Consider the following 25398-nt stretch of genomic DNA (forward strand, 5'->3'; position numbering starts at 1 on the left):
GGTATTAAGTGAAGAACTGAGAGTACAGCAAGAACTTTGTTATAACTACAGGAGAACCCTCCAATACTGTGACTTAACTGCAATGTCATTTAAACCTCCTTCTTTTATTGTGTTTACTGCCCAGTGTTTGAACCAGATTCATGAAACATAAGGAGGAGTCAATAGGTCCATTAGGAAGCTGGCTGGGAGACAACATCTTTAATGACCCTATGTTCTGTCCTGCAAATCCTGGAAAGGATTTGAGCTCATACCGTAACTTACATCTGATACTACATGGAAAAATTGACACACGATGCACCCATAAATATACTCTTAAAAGCAAGTCTTTGGAAAAAGAAAGAGGCCTTTTAAAGAACAGAGTTTGAACCTTAAGAATCCAAGAATGAACAGAAATCAGTTTTTGGTCTGAATTCTCATTCACACAATCAGATTTTTCCTGCTAAGATTATTGATGTCTTTACAAAAGAAACATGCAGGACAATTATGCATAAAATCTCTTTAGAAAAGATCGAGATCTAAAAGTAACAATACCTGCAGCAGGTAGAAAAAGAACTAAAGGAAAATGTCTTTTTTTTAAATACAAAGGACTATACAAATATTTCTCTCCCTTCCCCACTGCCATTTCCAATTATGCCAATAATGCTTATGCAAGTTTCGTCTAATAAAAATACAGGTAGTCCTTGGTTTATGATCGGTCATTTAACAACTGTTTGAAGTTATGATGGATCCCCAAATGGTATTTACAACCCGGTACTGAATTCCGACTGCTGTCCCCTCTAGTTACGTGTTTACATTTTGGGTGCTTGGCAACTGGACTGCATTTATGCTTGTTTGTGGTGCCTCACAGTCATGTGATTGCAATTTACCACGTTTTTGTAGAAAGCCAGCATTTATTTCTCTTTTTTAGCAAAAACACCTTGTAGTAAGCAATCGGTTCATTTAACGACCGAGGCATTGCCTTAATGACTGCGGATCCACTTAACAACCGTATGGCGATTCACTTAGAAACACCGGGAAAAAAGTCCTAAAATCAAATTGGTGACATGGTGACCTGCTTTAAGACCTTCACGGCTTACGACCACAATGGGCAGACTCCATTAGAGTTGTAAACCAAGGACTACCTGTATTTTATAACGATTGAAAATCTCACCATGTATGGTGTCGTAAATTGGAAACCAGCCCGAAATAACTGTAGCTGCTTCACTGTAGAGCAGAGGATCGATATCAATGTAAACTTTTCCAATAGCATCATTAGCACTGTAAGTATCATGATCGAGGACAGTTATCTGTAGAGGCTCATCCTGCAGATCTTCATCATCCACCTAGAAAACAGAAGAAATATAACAAAGCTTCAACATTTTACCAAACAGAGTCACTGTGAAGTAAAAAGGATGCCGAGTTCCATTTATACCGTATTTTTCGGATTATAAGACGCACCGGAGTGTAAGATGCACCAAGTTTTCAAAGAGAAAAACAAGAAAAAAAAATAGTTTTTGGCCTCCGCGCATCTGGTTTTTGCCCTCCCCAGCTCCCAGGAGCACTCTGCAGGCCTCCTAAACCCTCTGTGCGTCCCGTTTATGTGAAAAACGGGCCCGTTTCTGACCTCCCGAACCCCCCACAAATCCCGTTTTTGCCCTCCCCGGGCCCCAGGAGTACTCTGCAGGCATCCCAAACCCTCCGCACATCCCATTTTTGCAAAAAATGGGCCTGTTTTTGGCAAAAACAGGATGGGGTGGTGGTTTCGGGAGGCCAAAAATGGCCGTAATCGGTCTATAAGACGCACCGACATTTCCACCCTTTTAGAGAGGAAAAAAAGTGTGTCTATACTCCGAAAAGCACGGTAATTTGTCTAAACAAGTAACATCCAACTCTGCTTTCGGCTTATTCATACAATGCGCAGTTTAACTGCATGAAACCAGAGGGTGATTAGTCATGTTGGTGTTTAGTCATGTTCGAATGGTCCCACGTCACAAGGTCATGCATAAATTCTAATGCAAACTATTTTCTTGCACTTAAGACCCAGCTTTGACCTAAGCAGAGAACATAAACGACGGGTTGATGTTCAGTTCAAACAGGATCTTTCTATCAGAAGCAACTGAAATCTAGAACTGGAATACTCTTGAAATCCCTACTGATTCTGCATTAAATTGATGTTGCCCAGCCTAGTTGGCAGTACAAAATAGGAGCTTTTAAAGAAGGTTGTTCCAAGCTCTAAAAGCTACTGGCAAGCTGAAAACAGAAGTAAATGCATCTGATCACTTCTTACAATCATGCCAGTAAACCCAGAGGTTTAGGGGAAGGATATGATTAATCCTGAGGCTTCTTCACACTAACACTAAATTAATCTTCCTATAACCTTTTGCTCCTCTTTTTTTTTTTTTTTTAAATTAGATTTATATGCCGCCCTTCTCCGAAGACTCAGGGTGGCTTACAATGTGCTCAGCAATAGCCTTCATCCTTTTGTATATTTATACAAAGTCAGCTTATTGCCCCCACAAACTGGATCCTCATTTCACCTACCTTAGAAAGGATGGAAGGCTGAGTCAACCTTGAGCCTTGGCGAGATTCGAACCCTGCAGTAATTGCAGGCAGCTGGTCTTAATAAGCTTAATAACAGGGTGCCTTAAACCCCTGTACTACCAAGGCTCTTTTGAGATATGGGAGCAAGACTAGTCCTCCCCAATGGGCAGGCTCATTGCTGAACCAAATCATTGCAAACTACTCTATCTCATGCCCAGTTTTTCCACCAGATAACGATTTCTACAAAAAGCATCTGGGTAGGATTTTCAAAGATGAAAAGTTAACCTTTTATGAATACAAATTTCCACTCGTTTATATTCCTCCACATCCTGTTTCTTTTCCTTCCCAATGTATTTTTCTTTAACCTTCCATACATTTTCAAAACGTTTTTCTTTACCAAACTCTGTGATATTTCCAAATATGGCAGGCAAATTAAGATATGAAACATTTAGAGGTACGCATGAACAACATAACATAAATTGGTTTTGTTTCACATCCCAAATGAATACAGAGATTTTACCCAATCGTTCCAGGCAAAGTGTAATCTGGTAAAAACCAAACCACACAGCATCTGGTTCTTCTTGATCTCTGATCTCTGTGTGATGGCCTGTCCACTGAATTTTCAATGTTTTTCACTCTCTCTACCTCCCTTTATGGTGCCAACTAAGGGGAGGGAAGGTGGGAAGGAGAGAAAGGCAAATTGTAAATGGGAAGTCTGAAAGCCAATGACATCAGAGGCAGCAGCTTTGCAACTGACCTTTCCCCACAATTTTCCCAGGGTCTTCCTTTCTCTACTTCACCTTGGCCACTGTCCCAAAGATGCTTTTTCAAAAGGCAACCGGACTTCCTTTGTTTTTCTTTGAAGACGTTTTGCTTCTCATCCAAGAAGCTTCTTCAGTTCCGACGATCAGAACTGCCAGAACTGAACTTTCAGTCAGAACTGAAGAAGCTTCTTGGATGAGAAACGAAATGTCTTCAAGGAAAACCTAAGAAAGTCCAGCTGACTTTTGAAAAAGAATCTTTGGGACAACCATGACCTGGATGACTGAGACTCTCCAGAGACACTTAACCACTGTCAAATCCTCATCCTCACTTGACTTCAAGTGCAGAAGAGGGAGGAAGAAAGGCGAGGAGGAGGAGGAGGAGGAGGAGGAGGAGGAGGAGGAGGAGGAGGAGAGGGCCCTCTTGAAGTCAAGGACATTATCCAAACAGCCTACCTGCTCCATCTTCCCAATCTCTTTCTTTTCATATTTTTTCTTAGCCACTTCGAAAGTGTGCATATTTGGTCCAGAAAAAGAGCACCAGAAATGGAGTGTTTTTCACATATCTAAAATACCATAGTAATTTCACCCACACATACACACACTATTGAGTTTGCCAGACTCATAATAATTTTGCCTTTGAGCCTATCAATAAATTCTATTTATTCGGATGTGTGCTTGTGTATGCCCTCGTCTATTTACCTCAAATTTAAACCACTCTGAGTTCCACTGAGGATTGAGAGATTTGGGATAGACATCTGTCTTAAATGTAGTGTTTCCGAACTTTACCTGAAAAATATAAAAATACATGAAAAATTAAAAACAAAATCATTTTTTTCTTTGCATTTTATTCCATTTACAATATTTCTTAAGCAATATTATGCAAGGCTTTTCAAGAACCTAATTTCTTAATGGGCACATCATTACTTTCCCATTCAGTTGAATGGACCAAGTCATTATTAATATTGTTTTCTTAACAAAATAATGCAATAGCTATTTCTGGTTATCATTAAATTTACTCCTTAGAAATATAGCCTTATCAAACAATGCGTTAAAGATAATGTTGATATCAACAATATAGGAGTATTCTTATGGTTGGTTTTCACATGTAAGCGTCTAAGTAACTAAGTATCTAAGTTTAGTTTGGCCTAATAGGCTACAAGCAAGTACAGATAGTCCTCAACTTACAACAGTTAGTTTAGTGATCATTCAAAGTTACAATGGCACTGTAAAATGTGACTTACAACCGTTTTATACAGTTACGACCTTTGTAGCATCCCCATGACCCTGTGATCAAAATTCAAGTGCTTGGCAACTGACTCGTATTTATGACAGTTCCACTGCTCAGGGTCATGTGATCCCCTTTGCGACCTTCTGACAAGCAAAGTCCATGGGGAAGCCAGATTCACTTAACAACTGTGTTACTAATTTAACAACAGCTGTGATTCACTTAACAACTGTGGCTAGAAAGGTCATAAAATGGGGCAAAACTCACTTAACAAGCGTCTCGCTTTGCAACAGAAATGTTGGTCTCAATTGTGGCCATAAGTCGAGGACTATCTGTACACGCTGCCTGGAAGGTCAGCACTTAATTTTGAACTAGCAACCCTTCCTAAGATCTGGTCAATATAATAAGTGAATCAGGAAAAGTTCAGAACCACACAAATTATAGAATTGAATAGAATAACAGAGTTGGAAGGGACCTTGGAGGTCTTCTAGTCCAACCCCCCTGCTTAGGCAGGAAACCCTACACCACTTCAGACAAATGGTAATCCAACATCTTCTTAAAAACTTCCTGTGTTCGAGCATTCACAACTTCTGGAGGCAAGTAGTTCCACTGATGAATTGTTTTTACTGTCAGGAAATTTCTCCTTAATTCTAGGTTGCTTCTCTCTCTGATTAGTGTCAATCTGTTGCTTCTTGTCCTGCCCTCAGGTGCTTTGGAGAATAGATTGATCCCCATCTTCTTTGTGGCAGCCCCTGAGATATTGGAAGACTGCTATCATGTCTCCCCTAGTCCTTCTTTTCATTAAACTAGACATACCCAGTTCCTGCAACCGTTCTTCATATGTTTTAGCCTCCAGTCCCCTAATCGTCTTGGTTGCTCTTCTCTGCACTCTTTCTAGAGTCTCCACATCTTTTTTACATCGTGGAGACCAAAACTGAATGCAGTATTCCAAGTGTGGACTTACCAAGGCTTTATAAAATGGTATTAACACTTCATGGACAGGACAGAGCAAAGGTTAAAAAAAAAAAGCTTGTCAACAAATTACTGTAAGAATTCAGATGGAAAATCCTTAACCATCTCAAAAATGACTGTTAAATGTTCAGGTGGAAATCACTAAGCCATCCTTAGCCATGTCAAAGCAAGAAATGCAGCATTTTTGGATATTCAGAAGGTAGCAAGTCAGAAGACTGCAAATAATGTTTTTCGTTGAAGGATTCCCAAATCCCAGAGACACTAGCAGTGACAGTAAACGTGGATACATTCAGATTTAACTTAGGATAGTGAGAATACATCCAACTGGAGTGTGAAGTGGCTGGTTACATAAATGAATAATAAATAATAAATAAATAAAATCCCACTGACATTGCCTTGGCAAATTCAATTTCAGTGGAAAGGAAAGAACAGCTAATGCTGTATCAGAAAAAAAACACAGCTAATTAATTTGGATTGGTCTGATCAAAAATTGTTGGTGAACAGGACCTGGAAGGAATGCAGCTTGAAAAGGAAAAAATAAAATTACAGTTAAGTTGATCAGCCGGGGTTTCTTTGAATAAATTATGAAATCTAAATGGCAAATCCTTAGCTTAAATTAAATTCAGGATATTACCAGAGAATTTTCCATTCTTGATGTAGTAGCACTTAACCCACCAAAAGAAAACCGAAAAAAATCAAACATCTGATAGGATGACACAAAAGGCTAAGCAATAAAAAATGGTTTTGAAATCATAATAACCGGACTTCACAACATACTTGAAACCAAATTCAAATAAATTATATTCTCTCTTAACAAACAAGATCGGGGACTCTTAAGAATGTCAAACACATTCTTATGTATACACACTTTTTTTTTTTTTGCGTTGCCACATTACCTAAATTGGAGATTTGCTAATGCTTGATTTTGTAAGTTCAACAAAAGCTCTAAATTCAGCCCAATACCAGTGCCTCACAGAAAGACAATGAAGTAGGAGAGGATTGTGTTTACAAAGGAGACAAACAGTGATAAACTGTTTTAGGTATGAGGGAAAATTGCTTATATCATATCATACGACACAGTGAAAATTAGTTAATGGGTACAAGAAAATGACTGAATTTGTGAGGTGAAAGTTTTGATTAAACTATTGAAAGAAAGGGCATACTGCCATACCTATGGGCGCGCATACAGTACAACCAGATTCTATACACTGTTCTGAAGCCAAGTGCAGGTGGTCCTCGACTTACAACGCATATTTATGACGACTGCAGTGTCCCGGGGTCATGTGATCCCCTTGTGCGACCTTCTGACACAAAAAAGTCAACGGAGAAGCCAGATTCGCTTAACAACCATGTGACTGACTTAACAACCGCGGTGATTCACTTAACAACGGTGGCAAGAAAGATTGCAAAACAGGGTGAAACGCACATTTAACAAACGTGACACTTCTGTAGGAATGTTGGGCTCGGTTGTGGCCATAAAGTCGAGGACTCCCTGTAATTTGCATACAGTACTAACAGAGTAAAATACAGGAAAATCTGAAGTAAGACGATGATTTGTGAAAACACAAAGACATCTCGCCGAGCTCCTACAATCTCCCATTACACAGCCTGATCAACATTCCTGCGAATGGTTTGTATTTTGCTTTTGTCATGCTTTGTTTACAGCCTGATCAACGTATTTGTGAGAGGGCTCGCAGAGTTCAAAAGCAGTTATGCAGGATGAAGGGTTCAGAGAGGCAGTATTATAATTCACTGGCTGATTCTGGACTAGATTTCATTTTGAAACTGTAAGAAGGTCAGATATACTGACCCAAGAAGAACTTTGAGTTCATGTAGAACATGAACTCAACAGATGGCTCTCTTAAATCTTCCTTTTAACCCTCTCTTTGCACAGCTCACTAGGCACCACTGTTTTCTATTATTAAATTAAAAACAGGCTGATTTAAGAATAACGGTCAGTTCTGAATGTCTGCTAAGCGACACTGAAAAGTAAGATTTATTTCCGATTCTGGAAACGGTGGCTGGTCTGGTTCAGATGACCTGCAGGCCCCACTATAAATAACTGAACTTGGTTAAAGAGCAATAAGGATTGGATAACATGTGTGATCTTGTTAATCAGGTTGGTCTTAGAGCAGGGGTGTCCAATCATGGCCACTTTCAGACCTATGGACTTCAAACATGGCTGGCTGGGGAATTCTGGGAGTTGAAGTCCACAAGTGGCCAAGGTTGGGTGGGCACTCCCGGCTTAAAGGCTCGCCCAAATACACTGTTGTGAAATATCTTTGCTCAAAAAACCGTGTCAAAAGCTGACAAAGCAAGGGCAGAGTTTGGTTATCTCAGATAAAGAGCAATTAGGTCAGTTGACATACTAGCGCTGTCCTAATATGACCCTAATCCAGTTATTCTGAACACAGTCCCAGAAAAAAAATTACGGTCTCATCCTAAATGGGTCAGAGCATTAGAGCTGGGATGCCCATGCCCTCTCAGCCCGTTTCTGCCAGTGACTTCCCACTCCCATGGATCTGTGGGTGGATGCATTTGTGAAAATAGTAATAATAATAAAAAAAAATCTAGAGGTAGCTCAAGTGGAACAGCTCCATTTTATAAGGCCACTCTAGGCTCTGGTTTCTCATGTGCCAGTCGTACGTGCCATCCATAAATTAAGCCTTCCTTCCAGGAGTAAGATCAACATGTCATGTAAATGCAACCTTTGAGTTTCCATGAAGAAAAATTACTCCTGGCTAAAGAGGCTTCTAATTACATTTTTCTACCTTTCCTTTTCCTTACCTTGCCCACCAGGTATCTCCAATCTCGAGGGTGTGCAAAAATTAAACCAAACAAAATCCTACAGCCCAAAATATTTTAAATAGTTTCCAAGTTAATTGCTTCACTTCATTCCATCCCAACATCAATAAATATTAGTGACATTCTTGATGCCAGAAATTTTGTCACTACTGAAACTCAATTCTTTAATCTCTACCAAATACTTCCTACAGCAATGTCACAAACTCTTTAATCTTTTGAATTTTTTTCTGATTTAACTCTAGCTGTGAATTCTTAATAGACATTTCTGTTACCGGCACAGGTCACTATCTCAAACGTATCATAATCCCCAAAACCAAAACAAATTTAAATCCGCCTGCCAAAACCTTTACTTTTTTTCGTAAGTATTGCAACTACAATTCCCATGATTCCTAGCCAATGAAGGGAAATACAATTATAACCTATGCAGACATCTGAGTACACCCACTTACAGCTTTTTGGCTACCCCAAGTCATACCACTGAATTGCATTTTTCTTTTTTTTTTCCAAAGCAGCACAGTAGATAATAATTCCTCTCAAAATTCCTGCTTCTTATGTAACATGTGCATCAAAATAACTTCCATATAAGAAGCATCACTGAAATTACTGCATGATTCTTTCCTTTTATTAACACATCGACCATTTGAAATGGAAATTAACAGCCTTGCAATGCTTGAAAAGTTAACGATTCACTTAACAACCACGGCAAAAAACTAAAAAAAAAAAATCTGGCACAAGTCACTTAACAACCACCTTCCTTAGCAATGGAAATTCTGGTCCCAACTATAGTCATAAGTCAAGGACTACCTGTCTATCTCCACTGGCTAAGGGTAGTCATCTATAACATGATTTATCTCGGCTGTGTAACCTTCTGATTCTAGGTGGCTTTTAAGGTGATTAAAACATCCTAAAAATTGCTCCAGGTGGTTGAATCAAGGCCACTCAACCCTACAGTATTGTATTTGTCACTCCAGGTTCCACCTCTTACAATAGTAAACAACGTAATTTGCAGAATTAAGGTACAAAACGAAGGGATAGTATATAAGGAGCTTCTACCATAAGAAACGAATATGGAAAAGCAAGGACATCAGCCTGGAAACCAAAGGTAGGTTAGTCTGCTCTAATTGTGTTTCCCCGTAGATACCTATGGTTGTGAAAGTTAGACTTTAAAAAAAGCAAGAAGGAAGAAAATCGACTTATTTGAGCTATGGTGCTGAAGAAGGCTCCTACATTTTCCTTGGACAGCAAAGGTGACTATCAAGCAAGTACTGGAGTTCATAACACCTGACATGTCAGTGGAAAGCAAAATCACAAAGCTGTCTCACTTATTTTGGCCATGTCACACAAGGGATTTCACTGGAGAAAGTTAGTGGTAAAAGGAAACAGGGCCGCTGGACACCATTCAAAGCTCAAAGAACCCCAGAATCGCCGAACACTTTCTTGTGAAAATATTCCAAAAATTATCCAAAGATTGCCAAATCTTAGAAAATACTGGAAGTCTCATCACAAGATTTTTTTTTTCAAGTGTCATGAAATCTCATAAGATCTCACTTGTTGCATTCCTGGAGATTTTAGCTATTAGATTTTAGCTTTAGGGGGAAATGGATCTTTGTGCCATTTGTAAGAAGTTGAGAGTATACAGTATGTATCAACCAACTCAGAGAAATACAGGTAGTTCTCGACTTACAACAGTTCATTCAGTGAACGTTCAAAGATACAACGGCACTGAGAAATGTGACTTTATGACCGGTTTTCACAGTTACGACCTTTGCAGCATGCCCATGATCATGTGATCAAAACTCAGGCGCTTGGCAACTGACTCGTATTTATGACCGCTGCTGTGTCCCAAGGTCATGGGATCCCCTTTTGCGACCTTCCAATGAGCAAAGTCACTGGAGAAGCCAGATTGACTTAACAACCGGGGTACTAACTTACCAACGGCAGTGATTCACTTAACAACCATGGCAAGAAAGGTCGCAAAGTGGGGCAAAACTCTCTTAACAAATGTCTCACTTAAAGAAGAGAAATTTTGGGATCAATTGTGGTCGTTAAGTCGAGGAGTGCCAGATCAAAAGATTGTGGCGAGACCTGGACCATAGAATTGCCAAAAGTCAGATAGGATTTAATGCAGGTGTGAAATCCAGCAGGTTCTGGGGAACCGGTAGCAGAAATGTTGAGTAGTTCAGAGAACCACTCTGTGGTTGTGCCTGGTGGTGCAGTGGACTAAACTACTGTTAAAGTAGTATTTAGCTGCCAGCTACCTGCAATTACTGCGAGTTCAATTCCCGTCAGGCTCAAGGTTGACTCAGCCTTCCATCCTTCCGAGGTAGGTAAAATGAGGACCCCAGATTGTTGGGGGAAAATAGGCTGACTTTGTATAAAATATAACACCGCTTGGGCGGGGGGGGGGGGCGAAAGCCCTACTAAACAGGTATATACAAAAGTATGAAGGCTATTGCTTAAAAGCATTGTAAGCCGCCCTGAGTCTCCGGAGAAGGGCGGCATATAAATCAAACTAATAAATAACAAAATTAAAAAAATAAACCAGCAAATGCCACCTCTGGCTGGCCCCCGAGTGGGGTGGGAATGGGGATTTTGCAGTATCCTTCCCCTGCCACGCCCAAAGAACCGGTAGTAAAAAAAAATTGAATTTCACCACTGACTTAATGGATCCCACCACCACCACCATCATCATCATCATCATCATCATCACCATAAGGAACAGGTCGTGCTGGAGGGGAAATCCAGCACGACCTACCAATTTGAGGATCTCAATTTCAAGGATGGATCCCCACCCGGAAAGACCCCTGCTCGGGATCGACCTCGTTGGAGGCATCTAAAAAAGGAGGGAAAACTGCCTGAGGCGAAGCTCGAGCTCCCTTGCCTCGAATAGGCTGCGGGGGGGACAAGGCAGCACCACGAGCATCTGTAGGACAAGTTTCGCGGGCGTTATGCAAAAATATGCAAATACGGGGCGGGGGGGAGAGTGACGACATGCTCCCCCCCCCCCGCTTTCCCCGTTGCTGCTGCGGAGCGTGCAGAAAAGCCCCTCCCCGCCCAGACCTCCACGAAGGCGTCCGTCAAGTCACTGGCTCGGTCCATGACAGGCAGGTGCCGCCCCGCCACGATCTTGACCTTCAGCTTTCCCGGCATTTTCCTGGCGCTCCGCCTCTCGCCTCCTTCCCCGACGGCGGCCGCGGAGCAAACGGGCCACGGGCTTCTTCCATAGAAGCGGGCAGGAGGAAGGCACCCGGGTCAAGGCCGCCGGGGCGCATGCGCGCGCGCGCAGGGGACGCCGCTAGCCCGTGGGTGGGTGTGTTTGTGTGTGTGTGCTTCCTCCGCGCTTTCTTCTCCGAGACTGCGCGTGCGCACTATCAAAATAACGTCCCCCTCTTTTTTTTTTTTCTCTCCCCCCCTCACTCGACTCGGGGCCCGATGAATCCCTCCTGCGCGTGCGCGGTGGCCTCGCCCCGGGTTCCGTTGCTCGCGCGGTGCGTCATTCCAGAAATTTGACGAAATATATATATATATTTCACGGTTTTTTTTCCCTCCACGTTCTCTTCCGAATAAAGCTTTGTTCTATAGCTTGCCCGGCGGTTCAGAATCTACCGAGTAAAAGCCACCCCCCCTTCCTCAAACCGTTATCCAAACCAGAGAGGGAACGGTGAGAGGAATTAAGAGAAAGGCCTGGTAATCGAGTACCGGAATTCTCGATGGGGAAAAAAAAAGCCTGTTTGTGGTTGCCTAGGTTACCAGGCTGCGTAGAAGACCCAGAGTGATCGATGTTCTTTGGTGGCTTCTGCGGGGGGTGGGGGTGGGGGGAGAAGGCCTGAAATGTTGTGAGGTTTTCTGCCTTGCGCTGCGAATTTGGGTCCGAGCACCAGATAAAGTTTATTTATTTCACTCATCTTTTTCAATGGAAAAGCGTGGTTCTGGGCGCCGTACTATAAAATCTGCAAAGCAGTCATATGGGGGGGGGGGGAGGGAACCCCAAGAAATTTAGAAGATTAAAAATTGGGATTAAAAGGCTTAAAATTATTTTTTTAATGAAATGTTAAATTTTATTATGAAATTGAATAAACAGCCTTTATTGGTTTTTTTAAAAAAATATTATTTATTTATTTATTTATTTATTTATTGTTTAAATTTGTATACCGCCCTTCTCCCAAAGGACTCAGGGCGGTGAATAGCCAAAATTAAAATACATACAATATAAAATTTAAAATAATTTAAAACAGAATTAAATCGAATTGGCTTCCCCAAAATTAAAACCCATTACCCTTAAAATAACCCATTAGTATTAACTAATTTTTTTAAAAAAATAAATTAAAAAATTAAACTGGCAGCACATGTTAACTGCAATGGAGCTACCTCACAGCAAGTCACAGATCCCTTGGGGACTCCAAGACAAGAACCAAGTTTTGAGGGACTTCAGGAAAATTAATAGGGATGGAGCAGTGGTGGAATTCAATTTTTTTTTACTACCGGTTCTGTGGGCATGGCTTGGTGGGCGTGGTGTGTGGCTTGGTGGGCGTGGCAGGGGAATGATACTGCAAAATCTCCATTCCCTCCCCACTCCTGGGGGAAGGATACTGCAAAATCTCCATTCCCTCCCCACTCCTGGGGGAAGGATATTATAAAATCTCCATTCCCTCCCCACTCCTGGGGGAAGGATATTGCAAAATTTCCATTCCCTCCCCGCTCCTGGGGGAAGGATATTGCAAAATCTCCATTCCCACCCCACTCCTGGGGGAAGGATATTGCAAAATCTCCCTCCTCACTCCTGGGGGAAAGCTATTGCAAAATCCCCATTCCCTCCCCACTCCTGGGGGAAGGATACTGCAAAATCTCCATTCCCTCCCCACTCCTGGGGGAAGGATATTGCAAAATCTCCATTCCCACCCCACTCCTGGGGGAAGGATACTGCAAAATCTCCATTCCCTCCCCACTCCTGGGGGAAGGATATTGCAAAATCTCCATTCCCACCCCACTCCTGGGGGAAGGATATTGCAAAATCTCCATTCCCTCCCCACTCCTGGGGGAAGGATATTGCAAAATCTCCATTCCCACCCCACTCCTGGGGGAAGGATACTGCAAAATCTTCATTCCCTCCCCACTCCTGGGGGAAGGATACTGCAAAATCTCCATTCCCTCCCCACTCCTGGGGGAAGGATATTGCAAAATCCCCATTCCCTCCCCACTCCTGGGGGAAGGATATTGCAAAATCTCCATTCCCACCCCACTCGGGGGCCAGCCAGAGGTGGTATTTGCCGGTTCTCCGAACTACTCAGAATTTCCACTAGAACCTAATGAATAGCACCCCTGGGATTGGTGCCAGTCAAACTCATGTTGCTTGTGGTGGCGATGATGATGATGATGTTGTTGCATAAGGCAGGTATCAAAGTTGGATCCAGGACTGAAAAAAATTAACCCGGTAAATAACTTACGACAAAGGGGTAAATGAGTCAAGACTACGTAGTATATTTTACTTTTTTTGCCTACCTCTATTATTTTTTATTGAACTATACATCCTATAGTTCCAAATGAAATATCAGAATTGTGGTTAAGGTTACCAGATGACTGAGAAAAAGAGGAGGTGTGCTCCCCTTTGTTTTCATGTCCTTCATCTGGCAGGTGTAACCTTAAAACCTTATTGTCTGCCTTTTTGATTGTCCCATGTTTTTATTATTATTATTATTATTATTTTATTATTACTATTTTGGATTGTTTTCACAACAGTCATCATTCAAACTTTTGTAAATTGTTTCTTTTCCTTGTATGTAGCCCAGACTCCTCAAATCTAAGAACACCAATCTATAGATCACATGACATGCTTCTATGGGGAAATTTGGAAAGTACCGTGTTTCCCCGCAAATAAGACATGTCCTGAAAATAAGGCCAATTGATAATATAAGCCACCCCTGCAAAATAAGCCCCCACCACCAACTATGTGCCCCACTCCACCCGCTGGGCATGACAGGGCTCCTGCTCCTCGCTTAGCCACCCGCCCCCTTTAGGGTGCAATTTGGTGGGGCGAGCGAGAAGCGGGATGATATAATTGAAAACTGAGTAGAAAGATGTAGGTCTGGAAATGTTTATCATTATAAAAGGTAAAGGTTCCCCTTGCACATATGTGCTAGTTGTTCCCGACTCTAGGTGGTGGTGCTCATCTCCGTTTCAAAGCCGAAGAGCCAGCACTGTCCGAAGACGTCTTTGTGGTCATGTGGCCGGCATGACTAAACACCAAAGGCGCTTTTACCTTCCCACCAAAGGTGGTCTCTATTTTTCTACTTGCATTTTTTACCTGCTTTCGAACTGCTAGGTTGTCAGAAGCTGTGACAAGTAATGGGAGCTCACCCCGTTACACGGCACTAGGGATTCGAACCGCTGAACTGCCGACCTTTCGATCGACAAGCTCAGCATCTTAGCCACTGAGCCACTGCGTCCCACTATCATTATAAATCATTATCATTATATAATCATTATCATTATAAAGAGGTTTTAATAACCAAATACCCTTGTTTTGTGTGAAAATGTTAATTTGTTAACAGTTATTTTAATGTTATTTTAAGAGTTTATTAATTGGACTATTAAATATCATTTTTTAAAAAAGAAAAATTGCTTCATAATTACAAACCTATGTCCATTTAAATCCACCCCCCCCATGTGTTTAGTCACTATTAGTTGTATATTGGATTATCTGTAGTATTTTCAGCCAAATCCTATTTATGTATATTCAAAAATAGGTTGTGCTAAATTCAGTGGGATTTAATTCCAAGTAAGATGCAGGATTTCAGTTTTGGATTAGTAGTCCCCAAATTCTCAAGCGAATATAATATTTTCATTCACACCCACAGCCTTTTTTAAAAAAAAAAAAATCAGAAAACTGTCGGCAGTAGAGGGACAGGAAAGAATGACCTATTATAGAACTCTGTTAGGTATTTTCTCAGTGTGCTGAAAGAGTTAGATAACAGACAGCACGATAACAATTTTGAAAACAAAAAACAATTGCCACTCTTATGTGATAATACTTGGTGCTGCCTATTGCCAAATTAGTCAAATTGTTTGGGATTAATACGCTTTGGTATTCAATTCAACAGTTGTAAGGTCAACCAGGGGCATTCATTGTTTCTTAAACCTTGGCTTTGGCCTCTAAAAATTATCTAATTTATTCTATTTAATATAGACTCTGGGTGGCTTATAAACTCCATAAAAAGTAGATATAGGAGAAGAGCAGGCAGAGATAGCTGGGTGGGGGGGCAGAATCTAGAGTTGTTAGACTCCCAGATGCGGTCTTAAATTCAACCCTCTTGAATTCCTAGGGCCAATTTAGTATTGAACTTTAGTATTGACTAGATTCTGGTATAAAAAGTCCATTTCAATAATTAAATATAGTATGGAACTTAATAATCAAAGAGAACAGCAGAAGCAGAAAAGATGATGTTAGTACAGAGATTAAATATTGTAACTGGCTTGAGAGATTGTAAAACTGCCTAAATAATTGTAACCATTTTGGGGGAAAGAATTAAACGTGCAGTATGCAGTACTGCGCAGTATGAGTTTCTCTCTCTCTCTCTCCCCTTCCCCCCTCCTCCTCCTTTCTCTTTCTCTCCCCAGACAGACACACACACACAATGTAAATGTGCTAATTCTAATCTTAGATATGTTGAATAACTGGGCTTGTACTGTCAGGACATAGTTTCACATTGCTAGCCAGCCTAACATTCTTCTGGCAATCTTAGTCTACGCTAACAACCATATTACTCAAAGGATTATTTTGGAGATAAAGCAGGCAGTATAAGAGGTAAAGGAGGTAAAACGTTTTCCTCCAATATTTCTAAGGCTCGGGAGCAAACAGAAAAAACAAAACAAGCGGTAGTTTAGAGAAAAGCACCCAATTGGCCCCTCCCGTTCAGTGGATGGAAACAAAAGACTATCTTTTCTTGTGATTCAGCACCGTGCAAAGAAAGCATTAGATATGCACTGCTGTTGTAACACATGACAAACTCAAGGCAGCTGTGGCACACACACAACTGCTACATTTAAGTAATAAAACTTACTTAAAACACTGGCCTAGATATTTGAAGAGTTGAACTCAAAGGACCCTATGTCTGCTTTTCTGCACACATTGAATCCACTCCACTCCCCCAAACACAGCTTAATGAGTTCTTTAATTCATTAGTATAACTTAGGGCACAAAAGAGGTTATTTTATTGCTGCAGATTATTAGCAGATCACTTGGAAGTCACCAGTTGATCCCCCGTACCTGCTTTTTGTGATTGGACTTAGCTTGGGTAGGGGGCTTCTTGCCCTAAGTAAGGTGAAATTCTCTCAAAGCGTTTTTTAATTAGTTATTGTTGTTGCTAATTTAACTGATAATGTAGTTAGTGTTTTCAAAGTACTATTCAAAGACGAGGCAGGCCTTGCCTGTGGGTTCATACAACAAAACGTGAAAAGAACTGCGGGATAAGAAAGAAGCAATGGAGAGGCAGCTCCTTCTCTGGCTGATAGAGCCAGCTAGACTCCCACTTCCTTCTTGGGGGTGGGAGAATAACCTTTTCTTGGGCCTCTCTTTGGCCCCAGGCCAGCACATACCTCCTTTCCAAGTACGGTCCCAAGGGCACGAGAAAATTGAAGTGTTCTTTTGCTGGAAGGGATAAAAGCAAGATTCTTTAGCAGCTTTTCCTCAGCCCCCTCTCCCTTTGTTGAATTTTGTAGCGCGGGCTGCCTTCATGAGCCACCTAAATTCCATTCTTGATGTCTTTCAGCATGGCAAGCATCTCGTGTTACTCCTTCCCCCATGCTCATGGAACATGGAATCTTTTCAGAACAAGTTTAATGGTGGAGATCCATAGTTTACTTGTGTTTTGCCCTTCCCCACCTAGTAATCTTGGGCTTGGTTTGGTTTAATTCATTTGTCTAGTTTTTGCTAACATATGTGACCTTGTAAGAATGAACAGCAGTGCCACTGAAATTTGATGAAAGCATCCTTAAAATGGTTGGGCATATTTTTGAAAAGGGACAATTTTAAAGTACGCCCTCTTTTCTAGATTAGGTAAACAGCAGACACAACCTCAATATATTTCGTATGTATAGGGACTAATTAAGTATAGGTAGCCTTCGTTTTGCAACTACAATTGAGCCCAAAATTTTTGCTGCTAAGTGAGACAGTTGTTAAGTGAGTTTTGGCCTATTTTACGACTTTCTTGCCACAGTTGTTAAGTGGATCACTGCAATTGCTAAATTAGTAACGTGGTTGTGAAGTGAATCTAGCTTCCCCCATTGACTTTGCTTGTCAGGAGGTGATCATGGGACACGGCAGTCATCATAAATATGAGTCACTTGGTGACGATGGTTTGTTCTCTGAACCTGTTTAGTATCTGAACGTTTCGTCACCAAGCTAGGTGACATCATCGGCAGAACTTCGGCTGAAGTGTCTTGTTTCACTTCTCTTCTGCTTTTATAAAACCACTGATGATGTTACCTAGCCCGGTGACAAAATATTCGGAAACCAAACAGCAAACTCAGAAGACAAACCACCACCACCGTCTGCCACCCGAGCTACGAATATTTTCCACCATTTCTAATACTAGTCCCTTGCCAAGCGTCTGAATTTCGATCACGTGAATCTGGGGATGCTGCAACGTTCATACGTGTGAAAAACGCTCGTAAGCCACTTTTTTTTTTCAGTGTCACTTCGAACGGTCCCTAAATGAGCTGTTGTAAGTGGAGGACCAGATGTATTTCCTAGTAAAAATCACTTGGAGCCATTTCCTGCAGCCAACGCAAGTTCAGAGAGAACTGTAAAATGTGAGCCAAGAACAACCTTGCAAACATGTGCTGTGCCCTGACAGGTGCTTGATCAAGATCCTGTTTTTGCTGCTCTGAGCAGATTCAAGCAAATCCAAGATGGGTTGGAAACTCCGGATATCCCGGGTTGGGTTTGACAGGGTCATGAAGTACCAAAAGATTGAATGACACCATAATATCCCAGTGAACCATCTAGAATGCTGCGACCCGTATACAGGCCTACCCGTTAAAAACGCACGGATAAAAATACCCATGAATGAGCCGTGCGGAGGTGCCAAGCGACCTGCCTTACGGGCAGCTATTCATATACAAAACCCTGAAGAAGTCACAAGAGTTCACTTCTGCAACCCTTAGCTCATCTTTCCTGGATGTTCGAAAGCCACTGGAAAAACCCTTGCCTGGCTGCATCTATATTTATGATGCATTGATTTTTACGTTGCAAATCTGCCAAGTGGCTTAGAAGATAAGGAGATCATCACAATCCTGTGGCTCATACTCTCTCCATCCCAAATTGCAACAGATAACCTACTTCTTCTTTATTTTCCAGAGCTGTATCTTGTTTCCCACTGTGGCTAACCAGATGCCCATAGAGAAGCAAAATATACAGCAAAAAAATACTAGCCTTCTCCTGTTTGCTAGTACTTGATTCTGTCCTTGATTCTGGAGGTAGACTTACATGGCAGGTAGCCAGTGACAATTTCTTCCTTTTCGAATTAATTTATTCTCCTTTCAAAACAGCTCGTGTTGTTGGTTCCCTCTCGCTTAGTATAGTGACGGCTTTGTCCAGTTTCTTCTGGAAGAATCTGGACAAGAATCCCACAACCTATGCACAATTCAAGATACTCACCGTACAGCATTTTGTCCGTCTTTAAATCCCCATCGTTCATTATATTCCTGAGAGCTTTTTCCATTTAAATATAGGTCAGTCAGGCGTGACTTATTTCCTTTCAAGTAAATGCCTTGTAATCATCTCAATAATGTAATAGTTTTGCGCGTAAGAACACGACAAGTTTTGGCTGGATACTGCTGTTGAGATGTGGTAAATGGGGCAGCTGTTGTAGAGACAGAAATGTGAGACACACTTATCTTTTCTAAGGCAGGGGTCTCCAACCTTGGCCATTTTAAGCCTGGAGGACTTCAACTCCCAGAATTCTACAGCCAATTCTGGGGAATTCTGGGAGTTGAAGTCTGCCAGACTTAAAGTGGCCAAGGTTGGAGACTCCTGTTCTAAGGCACATTTAGGGCACTGTCCTAATCACCAGCAGATACTGGTAGTACATGACTACTTTGAAGATTATCCTTGTTTGCACAAGGCAATAACGTTCTGAGCAATCCTTGCTGATCTGGTAGATTTTAGAATGAACATACTCAATAATATATTTATTTATTTATTTATTTGTTTGTTTGTTTGTTTGTTTGTTTCCATTTCTATACCGCCCTTCTCCAAATAGGACTCAGGGCGGTGAACAGCCAAAGTAAAAAACAGAACATACAAAATTTAAAAACAGTTTAAAATAATTAAATATTTTGGCCGTAAATTAAAACAACCCAATTTAAAATCAATTTAAAATTTAACTCAAGCCAGCATGCATGACAACATACATACGCAAGGATGTTGTATAGGAGGACTAGATTCAGAACATGTTTCTGGAATGACTGGACAGATAAGCTGTAAATATTTAACCTTATTTATGATCCTTTTGGGACAGTGGTGGGTTTCAAACTTTTATACTACCGGTTGTGTGGGTGTGGCTTGGTGGGCATGGCATGGCTTGGTTGGTGTGGCTTGTTGGACGTGGCAGGGGAAGGATACTGTAAAATCTCCATTCCCTCCCCAATCCAGGGGAAGGTTACTGCAAAATCCCCATTTCCTCCCGATCAGCTGGGACTCGGGAGGCAGAGAATAGATGGGGGCGGGGCCAGTCAGAGGTGGTATTTACTGGTTCTCCGAACTACTCAAAATTTCCGCTACTGGTTCTCCAGAACTGGTCAGAACCTGCTGAAACCCACCTCTGCTTTGGGATCTTTATGCTCAGATTCACAATATAGTTCAACATTATTTCAACATTAGATCCAACAAAGAGAGGGGGCATCCAGAGAATTTCCTCTCTCCATGAGGTATACGGGGTATAGATAACATGGCAGGCCTTCTCTGTAGCAGCCTTCAGTCTGTGAAATTCTCTTCTGTGCAAACCTCCACTTTATGGCTTTTTCTGCAAGTGACTTAAAATTGTCTTTATTTGGTCTTCGATATTGTATATTGCCCAGCATGCTTTGGGATTGGGGTGAGTTATAAGGGGAAGGTAAGTAGGTAGAAGGGACGTGGTGGCTCAGTGGCTAAGACGCTGAGCTTATCGATCGAAAGGTTGGCAGTTCAGCGGTTCGAATCCCTAGTGCCGTGTAACGGGGTGAGCTTGCGTTACTTGTCCCAGCTTCTGCCAACCTAGCAGTTCGAAAGCACATAAAAAATGCAAGTAGAAAAATAGGAACCACCTTTGGTAAGAAGGTAACAGTGTTCAGTGCACCTTTGGCATTTAGTCATGCCAGCCATACGACCATGAAGACGTCTTTGGACAGCGCTGGCTCTTCAGCTTTGAAACGGAGATGAGCATCGCCCCCTAGAGTCAGGAACGACTAGCACATATGTGTGAGGGGAACCTTTACCTTTAAGTAGGTAGAGAGATGGGAAGAAAGGAAGGAAAGAAAGAAGGAAAGAAGGAAAAGGGAGGGAGAGAGGAAAGGGAAGGAAGGAAGGAAGGAAGGAAGGACCAAAAATAAGATATATTAAAGATTTGAGCAATAATAATCAGGGAGGCTTTTACAATACCACTGTGAGGCTCAATTTTACAATGCCTTCCTCAAGAAGATTGTCCATAGTAAGGAAGATGACCTTGACAGAAATTTGCAATATTCCCCATGCTGGTTGAGGAATTCTAGGAATTCATGTCCAGAGCTGTCAAGATTGAGGAAGACTGACTTAGGCAAAGAAAACCGAAACTTTCTTTAAGCCATGCAAAGCAAGATAATATTCAGAAGAGATTTATGCAAATGCCATCCTGATTCCGCGGGGATATTAGAAGGAAAGGAATAAAGTACAATCAGATTTGCAAGATTTTGCTATTGTAGCCTCTCTCTCAATAAAACAAAGTTCTAGTGTTCCTATGGAATTAATTTTCTTATCTGGTCTACCTAGCAGGGATAATGAAGATTCAATTTAGTCCCAAATTCAATTAATATTAGAGAAGGACAAAGTCTTTTTCTCTTGACTCACATTCTTCCGATTCCTTCCATCTTATTTCTTCTTGCAAATCCTTTTAGACCCATACTTGCAACAAAAGTTTGAGTTCCATTCCTTCTACAGTCACAAAAGCCAGCTGGGTGACCTTGGGCCAGTCACTTTCTCTCAGCCCAACCCGCCTCACAGGGTTGTTGTGGGGAAAATAGGAACTGTAAGCATTCACGTCCTCATATATTCAACATAAATTCACTACCTAGAGTTGACCAATCTAACAACAACAACAACTAAATGTGGGGGGAAATATTTTTAAGAATACACAAATGTTTAAATTTGGCAGGCCTAGAAATCTGCTAGAAAGGCCAAAATTAAAATGTATCGAACCCATGCTTAAGTTTTGAATATTTGCTTATATTCAGTGTAATGTTTCAAGAACTCAGACCTGTGTTCTTTTCCTAGACTTCCCTCCTCCCTCTTCAACCCCCCTCCCCAACCAATGCAGCTTGAACCCCCAACTACAGAGGTCATGGCTAATCACAGAGAATCAAGCAGAAACAAGTCGGAACAGCACTGATAAATAATCGGCTCAGGGACCTGGAGAATGTGATTTGTTGTGGGTTCACATAGATGTCAGAAAAGCAAGAAATTAAAGGTCAGGTTTTAAAAAGAAAGAGATGCTGCGGTGAAGAGGAGGAGGAAGGTCCAGCTACTTCACCTCCAAAGGGGTCTATTTTTCACTTTATTTCCTGCCTCATCCAAACCTCTATCAGAATAGCTCAACCGCAGACTTGCAAGAGAAATTTCTTTCCAGCTGTACTGATTCAGGAAGTTCTTAAGGAACTTTTATTCCCGTCCTGTCCCGTCCCATCCCATCCTATTCCCTTCTGCTGTGGTTAAGGTTAGGGTTAATGTAGGCTAACTTAATGTAGCCCACAGCCTGGAGTTCGATCCTGACTGGTTCAAGCAAGGTTGACTCAGCCTTCCATCCTTCCGAGGTTGGTAAAATGAGGACCCAGATTTTTATTTTATTTTTTTTTAATTTTATTTATATGCCGCCCTTCTCCGGAGACTCAGGGCGGCTTACAGTGCGTTAAGCAATAGCCTTCATACTTTTGTATATTTTATACAGAGTCAGCTTATTGCCCCCACAAACTGGGTCCTCAATTTACCTACCTTAGAAAGGATGGAAGGCTGAGTCAACCTTGAGCCTGGCAAGATTCGAACTTACTTTAATTGCAGACAGCTGGTGTTAAATTACAGTGCTTAGTCTGCAGAGCTATCCAGGCTCCTAATTGTTGGGAGCAATAGCCTAACTCTATAAACTGCTTAGAGAGGGCTGGAAAGCACCATGAAGCAATATATAAGACTAAGTGCTATTACTCTTCCTATTGCCATTGCCGTTCCATTCCATTCCATTCCATTCAAGATAATATTTGTAGCTCAGGATTGTCTCAAAGATGCTTTGCCAAAAAGCACCTGAATTTTTTCTTGGTCTTTTCCTTGAAAATGTTTTGCTTCTCATTCAAGAAGCTTCTGGGATGAGAAGCGAAACATTTTCAAGGAAAAGACCAAGAAAAAGTTCAGGTGCCTTTTGGAAAAGCACCTTTTTGGGACAACCATAACCTGGATGATTGAGAATCTCCATAGACATGTAGCTCAGGATCGAACTATGAGGTTCTTAATGATCTCCGAGCTTGATAGTTTTCTTGCAGATATTTCATTGCCCAATTAGATGATTTCTAGCACTGATGATGTTACCTAGTTTGCTAATGAAACATCTGCAAGAAAACAACCAAGGTCAGAGAGCATCAAGAACCCTATAAGGAGAATTTTAAGTGATGTCCAGTAGGACCTCTTAAAGAACCCTGAATGGGCTCACATATGCTTTGTAATGGCATTCCAAAATACCAGGTGACCCACAAAGTTTATTTATTTATTTATTTATTTATTATATTTCTATACCGCCTTTCTCCCATAGGACTCAAGGCGGTGTACAGTCAAGAAAAATATAGACACACAAACATCATAAAATTGCTAATTAAAATTATTACTTAGTTTGGTCAATTAAATAAAACCCAGAATTAGATAACATTTAAAAAATCATTCACATGTTCGTATGTTTAGCCCCGCCTGTTGGAACATCAGGGTTTTGAGGGCACGGCGGAAAGCACGGAGATCAGGGATATTCCATATCTCCGAGGGCAGTTCATTCCAAAGGGTTGGAGCCCCCACAGAGAAGGCCCTCCCCCCTGGGAGTCGCCAGTCGACATAATTTGACTGACGGTACCCTGAGTAGTCCCTCCCTGTGAGAACGAACTGGTCGGTGGGAGGCTATTGGTGGCAAAAGACGGTCTCGTAGGTACCCAGGTCCTAAACCATGGAGCGCTTTAAAGGTGATAACTAACACCTTGAATCGCACCCGGAAGACCACCGGGAGCCGGTGCAGCTCGCGTGGGAGAGGTGTTACATGGGCGTAACGAGCTGCGCCCATAATCACCCGCGCGGCTACATTCTGGACCAGTTGGAGCCTCCGGGTGCTTTTCAAGGGGAGCCCCATGTAGAGAGCATTACAGTAGTCCATACAGGAGGTAACTAGGGCATGAGTGAAAGGCGTCCCGATCCAGAAAGGGACGCAACTGGCGGATCAGGCGAACCTGATAAAAGTTAAAGTACAGACCAGAGGTGGGATTCACTTACCTTCCCTACCAGTTCGCAAATGTGAGCGCGCGCACAGTACTCGTGCATTGCATCCGGGTGGGTAGGCAGAGCCTCCCGCAGTTGCCGCTACCAGTTCTGGACAGACCCGGCTGAATCCCACCACTGGTACAGATTCTCTAAGTCTTGTGTGAATGGTGGTGGTGGGGGAGTAGAAAGATTCATCCTATGCCTAGGTTTGGAGATAATAGTTTGGACCTAATAAGGTAATAATTTGATATAAGTTGACTCACTCAAAAACAGTCCATCAGCTGAAAAAGACAAGCCAAATCCTTAAATAGCATAGAAGCAAGGACAATCGAAACCAGAAGAATTATGACAAGGGTAGTAAGAAGAATTACAAAGAAAAGAACTCTAAATTGGAAGATGTTTCAAAAATATATAATGTTAAAGTAAAAAATGAAAGGCACCACTAACAATTACACACCGTAACTATGCATAGATTCTAGCAATAAGTGAAGGTGTGTCAGTTGACTGTAAATTACTCTTGAAACCGGTCATAACTAGGAGTTGATGCTAGCTTGCTTGAATTATTCCTTTAGGGTTAATCTTTTCTATGTAAATGCACATTTTTTCCACCAGATAATGATCAACTTTCATTAATCATTTCCCTAACCCCAATGATATTTTTTCCCTGCTTGAGTTCAGCTGCAGAATAGAAAATGCTATTATATGAGGAATTGAGTTTGATTTCTATATTATGGTGAATGCAGAAAAGTAAATCCTAAGCTTTGGAAATAACTTTTACTAAAATATGTATGTATTTATTGATTTATTTGGTGTGCCACCCGTTCTTAAAGGCTGTGAGCAGATAACCATCTGAATCACTGTCAAGCAAAACACTCCTCAAAAGTAATAGTCACACTACAAATGTAGTATCAAAATTACACACACAAAAAAAACCAAATATTAAATATCTGTCCATCAAATTTAAACATGCAATCATATCACACACCCTCCTTCTGTGCTTGATGTATGTCTTAATTAGTGCTACTTCTCATTTGAATAAATTTGCCTAAGATTGATCTACATTAAATCCTTTGCAGGAAAAAAGACAGCTGATTGGTTTGTGTAATTCTTTATAACAGTGTTACTTGTTGGGAGAAATATCCATCTGGTTCAGTTCCAAGCCAGGAGAAAGACACCGGAAACATGGAGGTTGATTGGAAAGAGGGTTTAATGATGAACAGAACCACCAAGCACATTGTCCTGGTGCAGTTGACCATAGGGAGTTGAGTGTGTTTGTGTGTGTGTGTGTGTGTGGGGGGGGTTATACCTTCTCTTGGGCTTTGAACTTGAGCTTCCTGTTACTGTGCAAGAACATGTATTCTATTGGCTGCTGTCAGACTCCCATG

The 25398-nt window shown here is 41.5% G+C and overlaps 1 protein-coding gene across 18 annotated transcripts in view; it reads right to left on the reverse strand.

Moving 5' to 3' along the window:
• The window catches only part of C2CD5 (C2 calcium dependent domain containing 5), an 88358-nt gene extending 76360 nt beyond the window's left edge, over positions 1-11998 (reverse strand). For all 18 annotated transcript variants that reach the window (XM_060688336.2, XM_060688311.2, XM_060688262.2 and 15 more), the window contains exons 1-3: positions 11347-11998; positions 3984-4070; positions 1151-1322 (exon numbers count right to left, since the gene is read on the reverse strand). In XM_060688336.2, the coding sequence (XP_060544319.1) occupies positions 1151-1322; positions 3984-4070; positions 11347-11436 (349 nt within the window). In that variant the 5' untranslated portion in view covers positions 11437-11998. The remainder of the gene's footprint in view (positions 1-1150; positions 1323-3983; positions 4071-11346) is intronic.
• Between the last annotated feature and the right edge of the window lie 13400 nt (positions 11999-25398).

The sequence above is a fragment of the Pantherophis guttatus genome, chromosome 7 (genome assembly GCF_059756535.1).
Source record: "Pantherophis guttatus breed Tessera chromosome 7, ASM5975653v1, whole genome shotgun sequence".
In the NCBI taxonomy this organism is placed as follows: Eukaryota; Metazoa; Chordata; class Lepidosauria; order Squamata; family Colubridae; genus Pantherophis; species Pantherophis guttatus.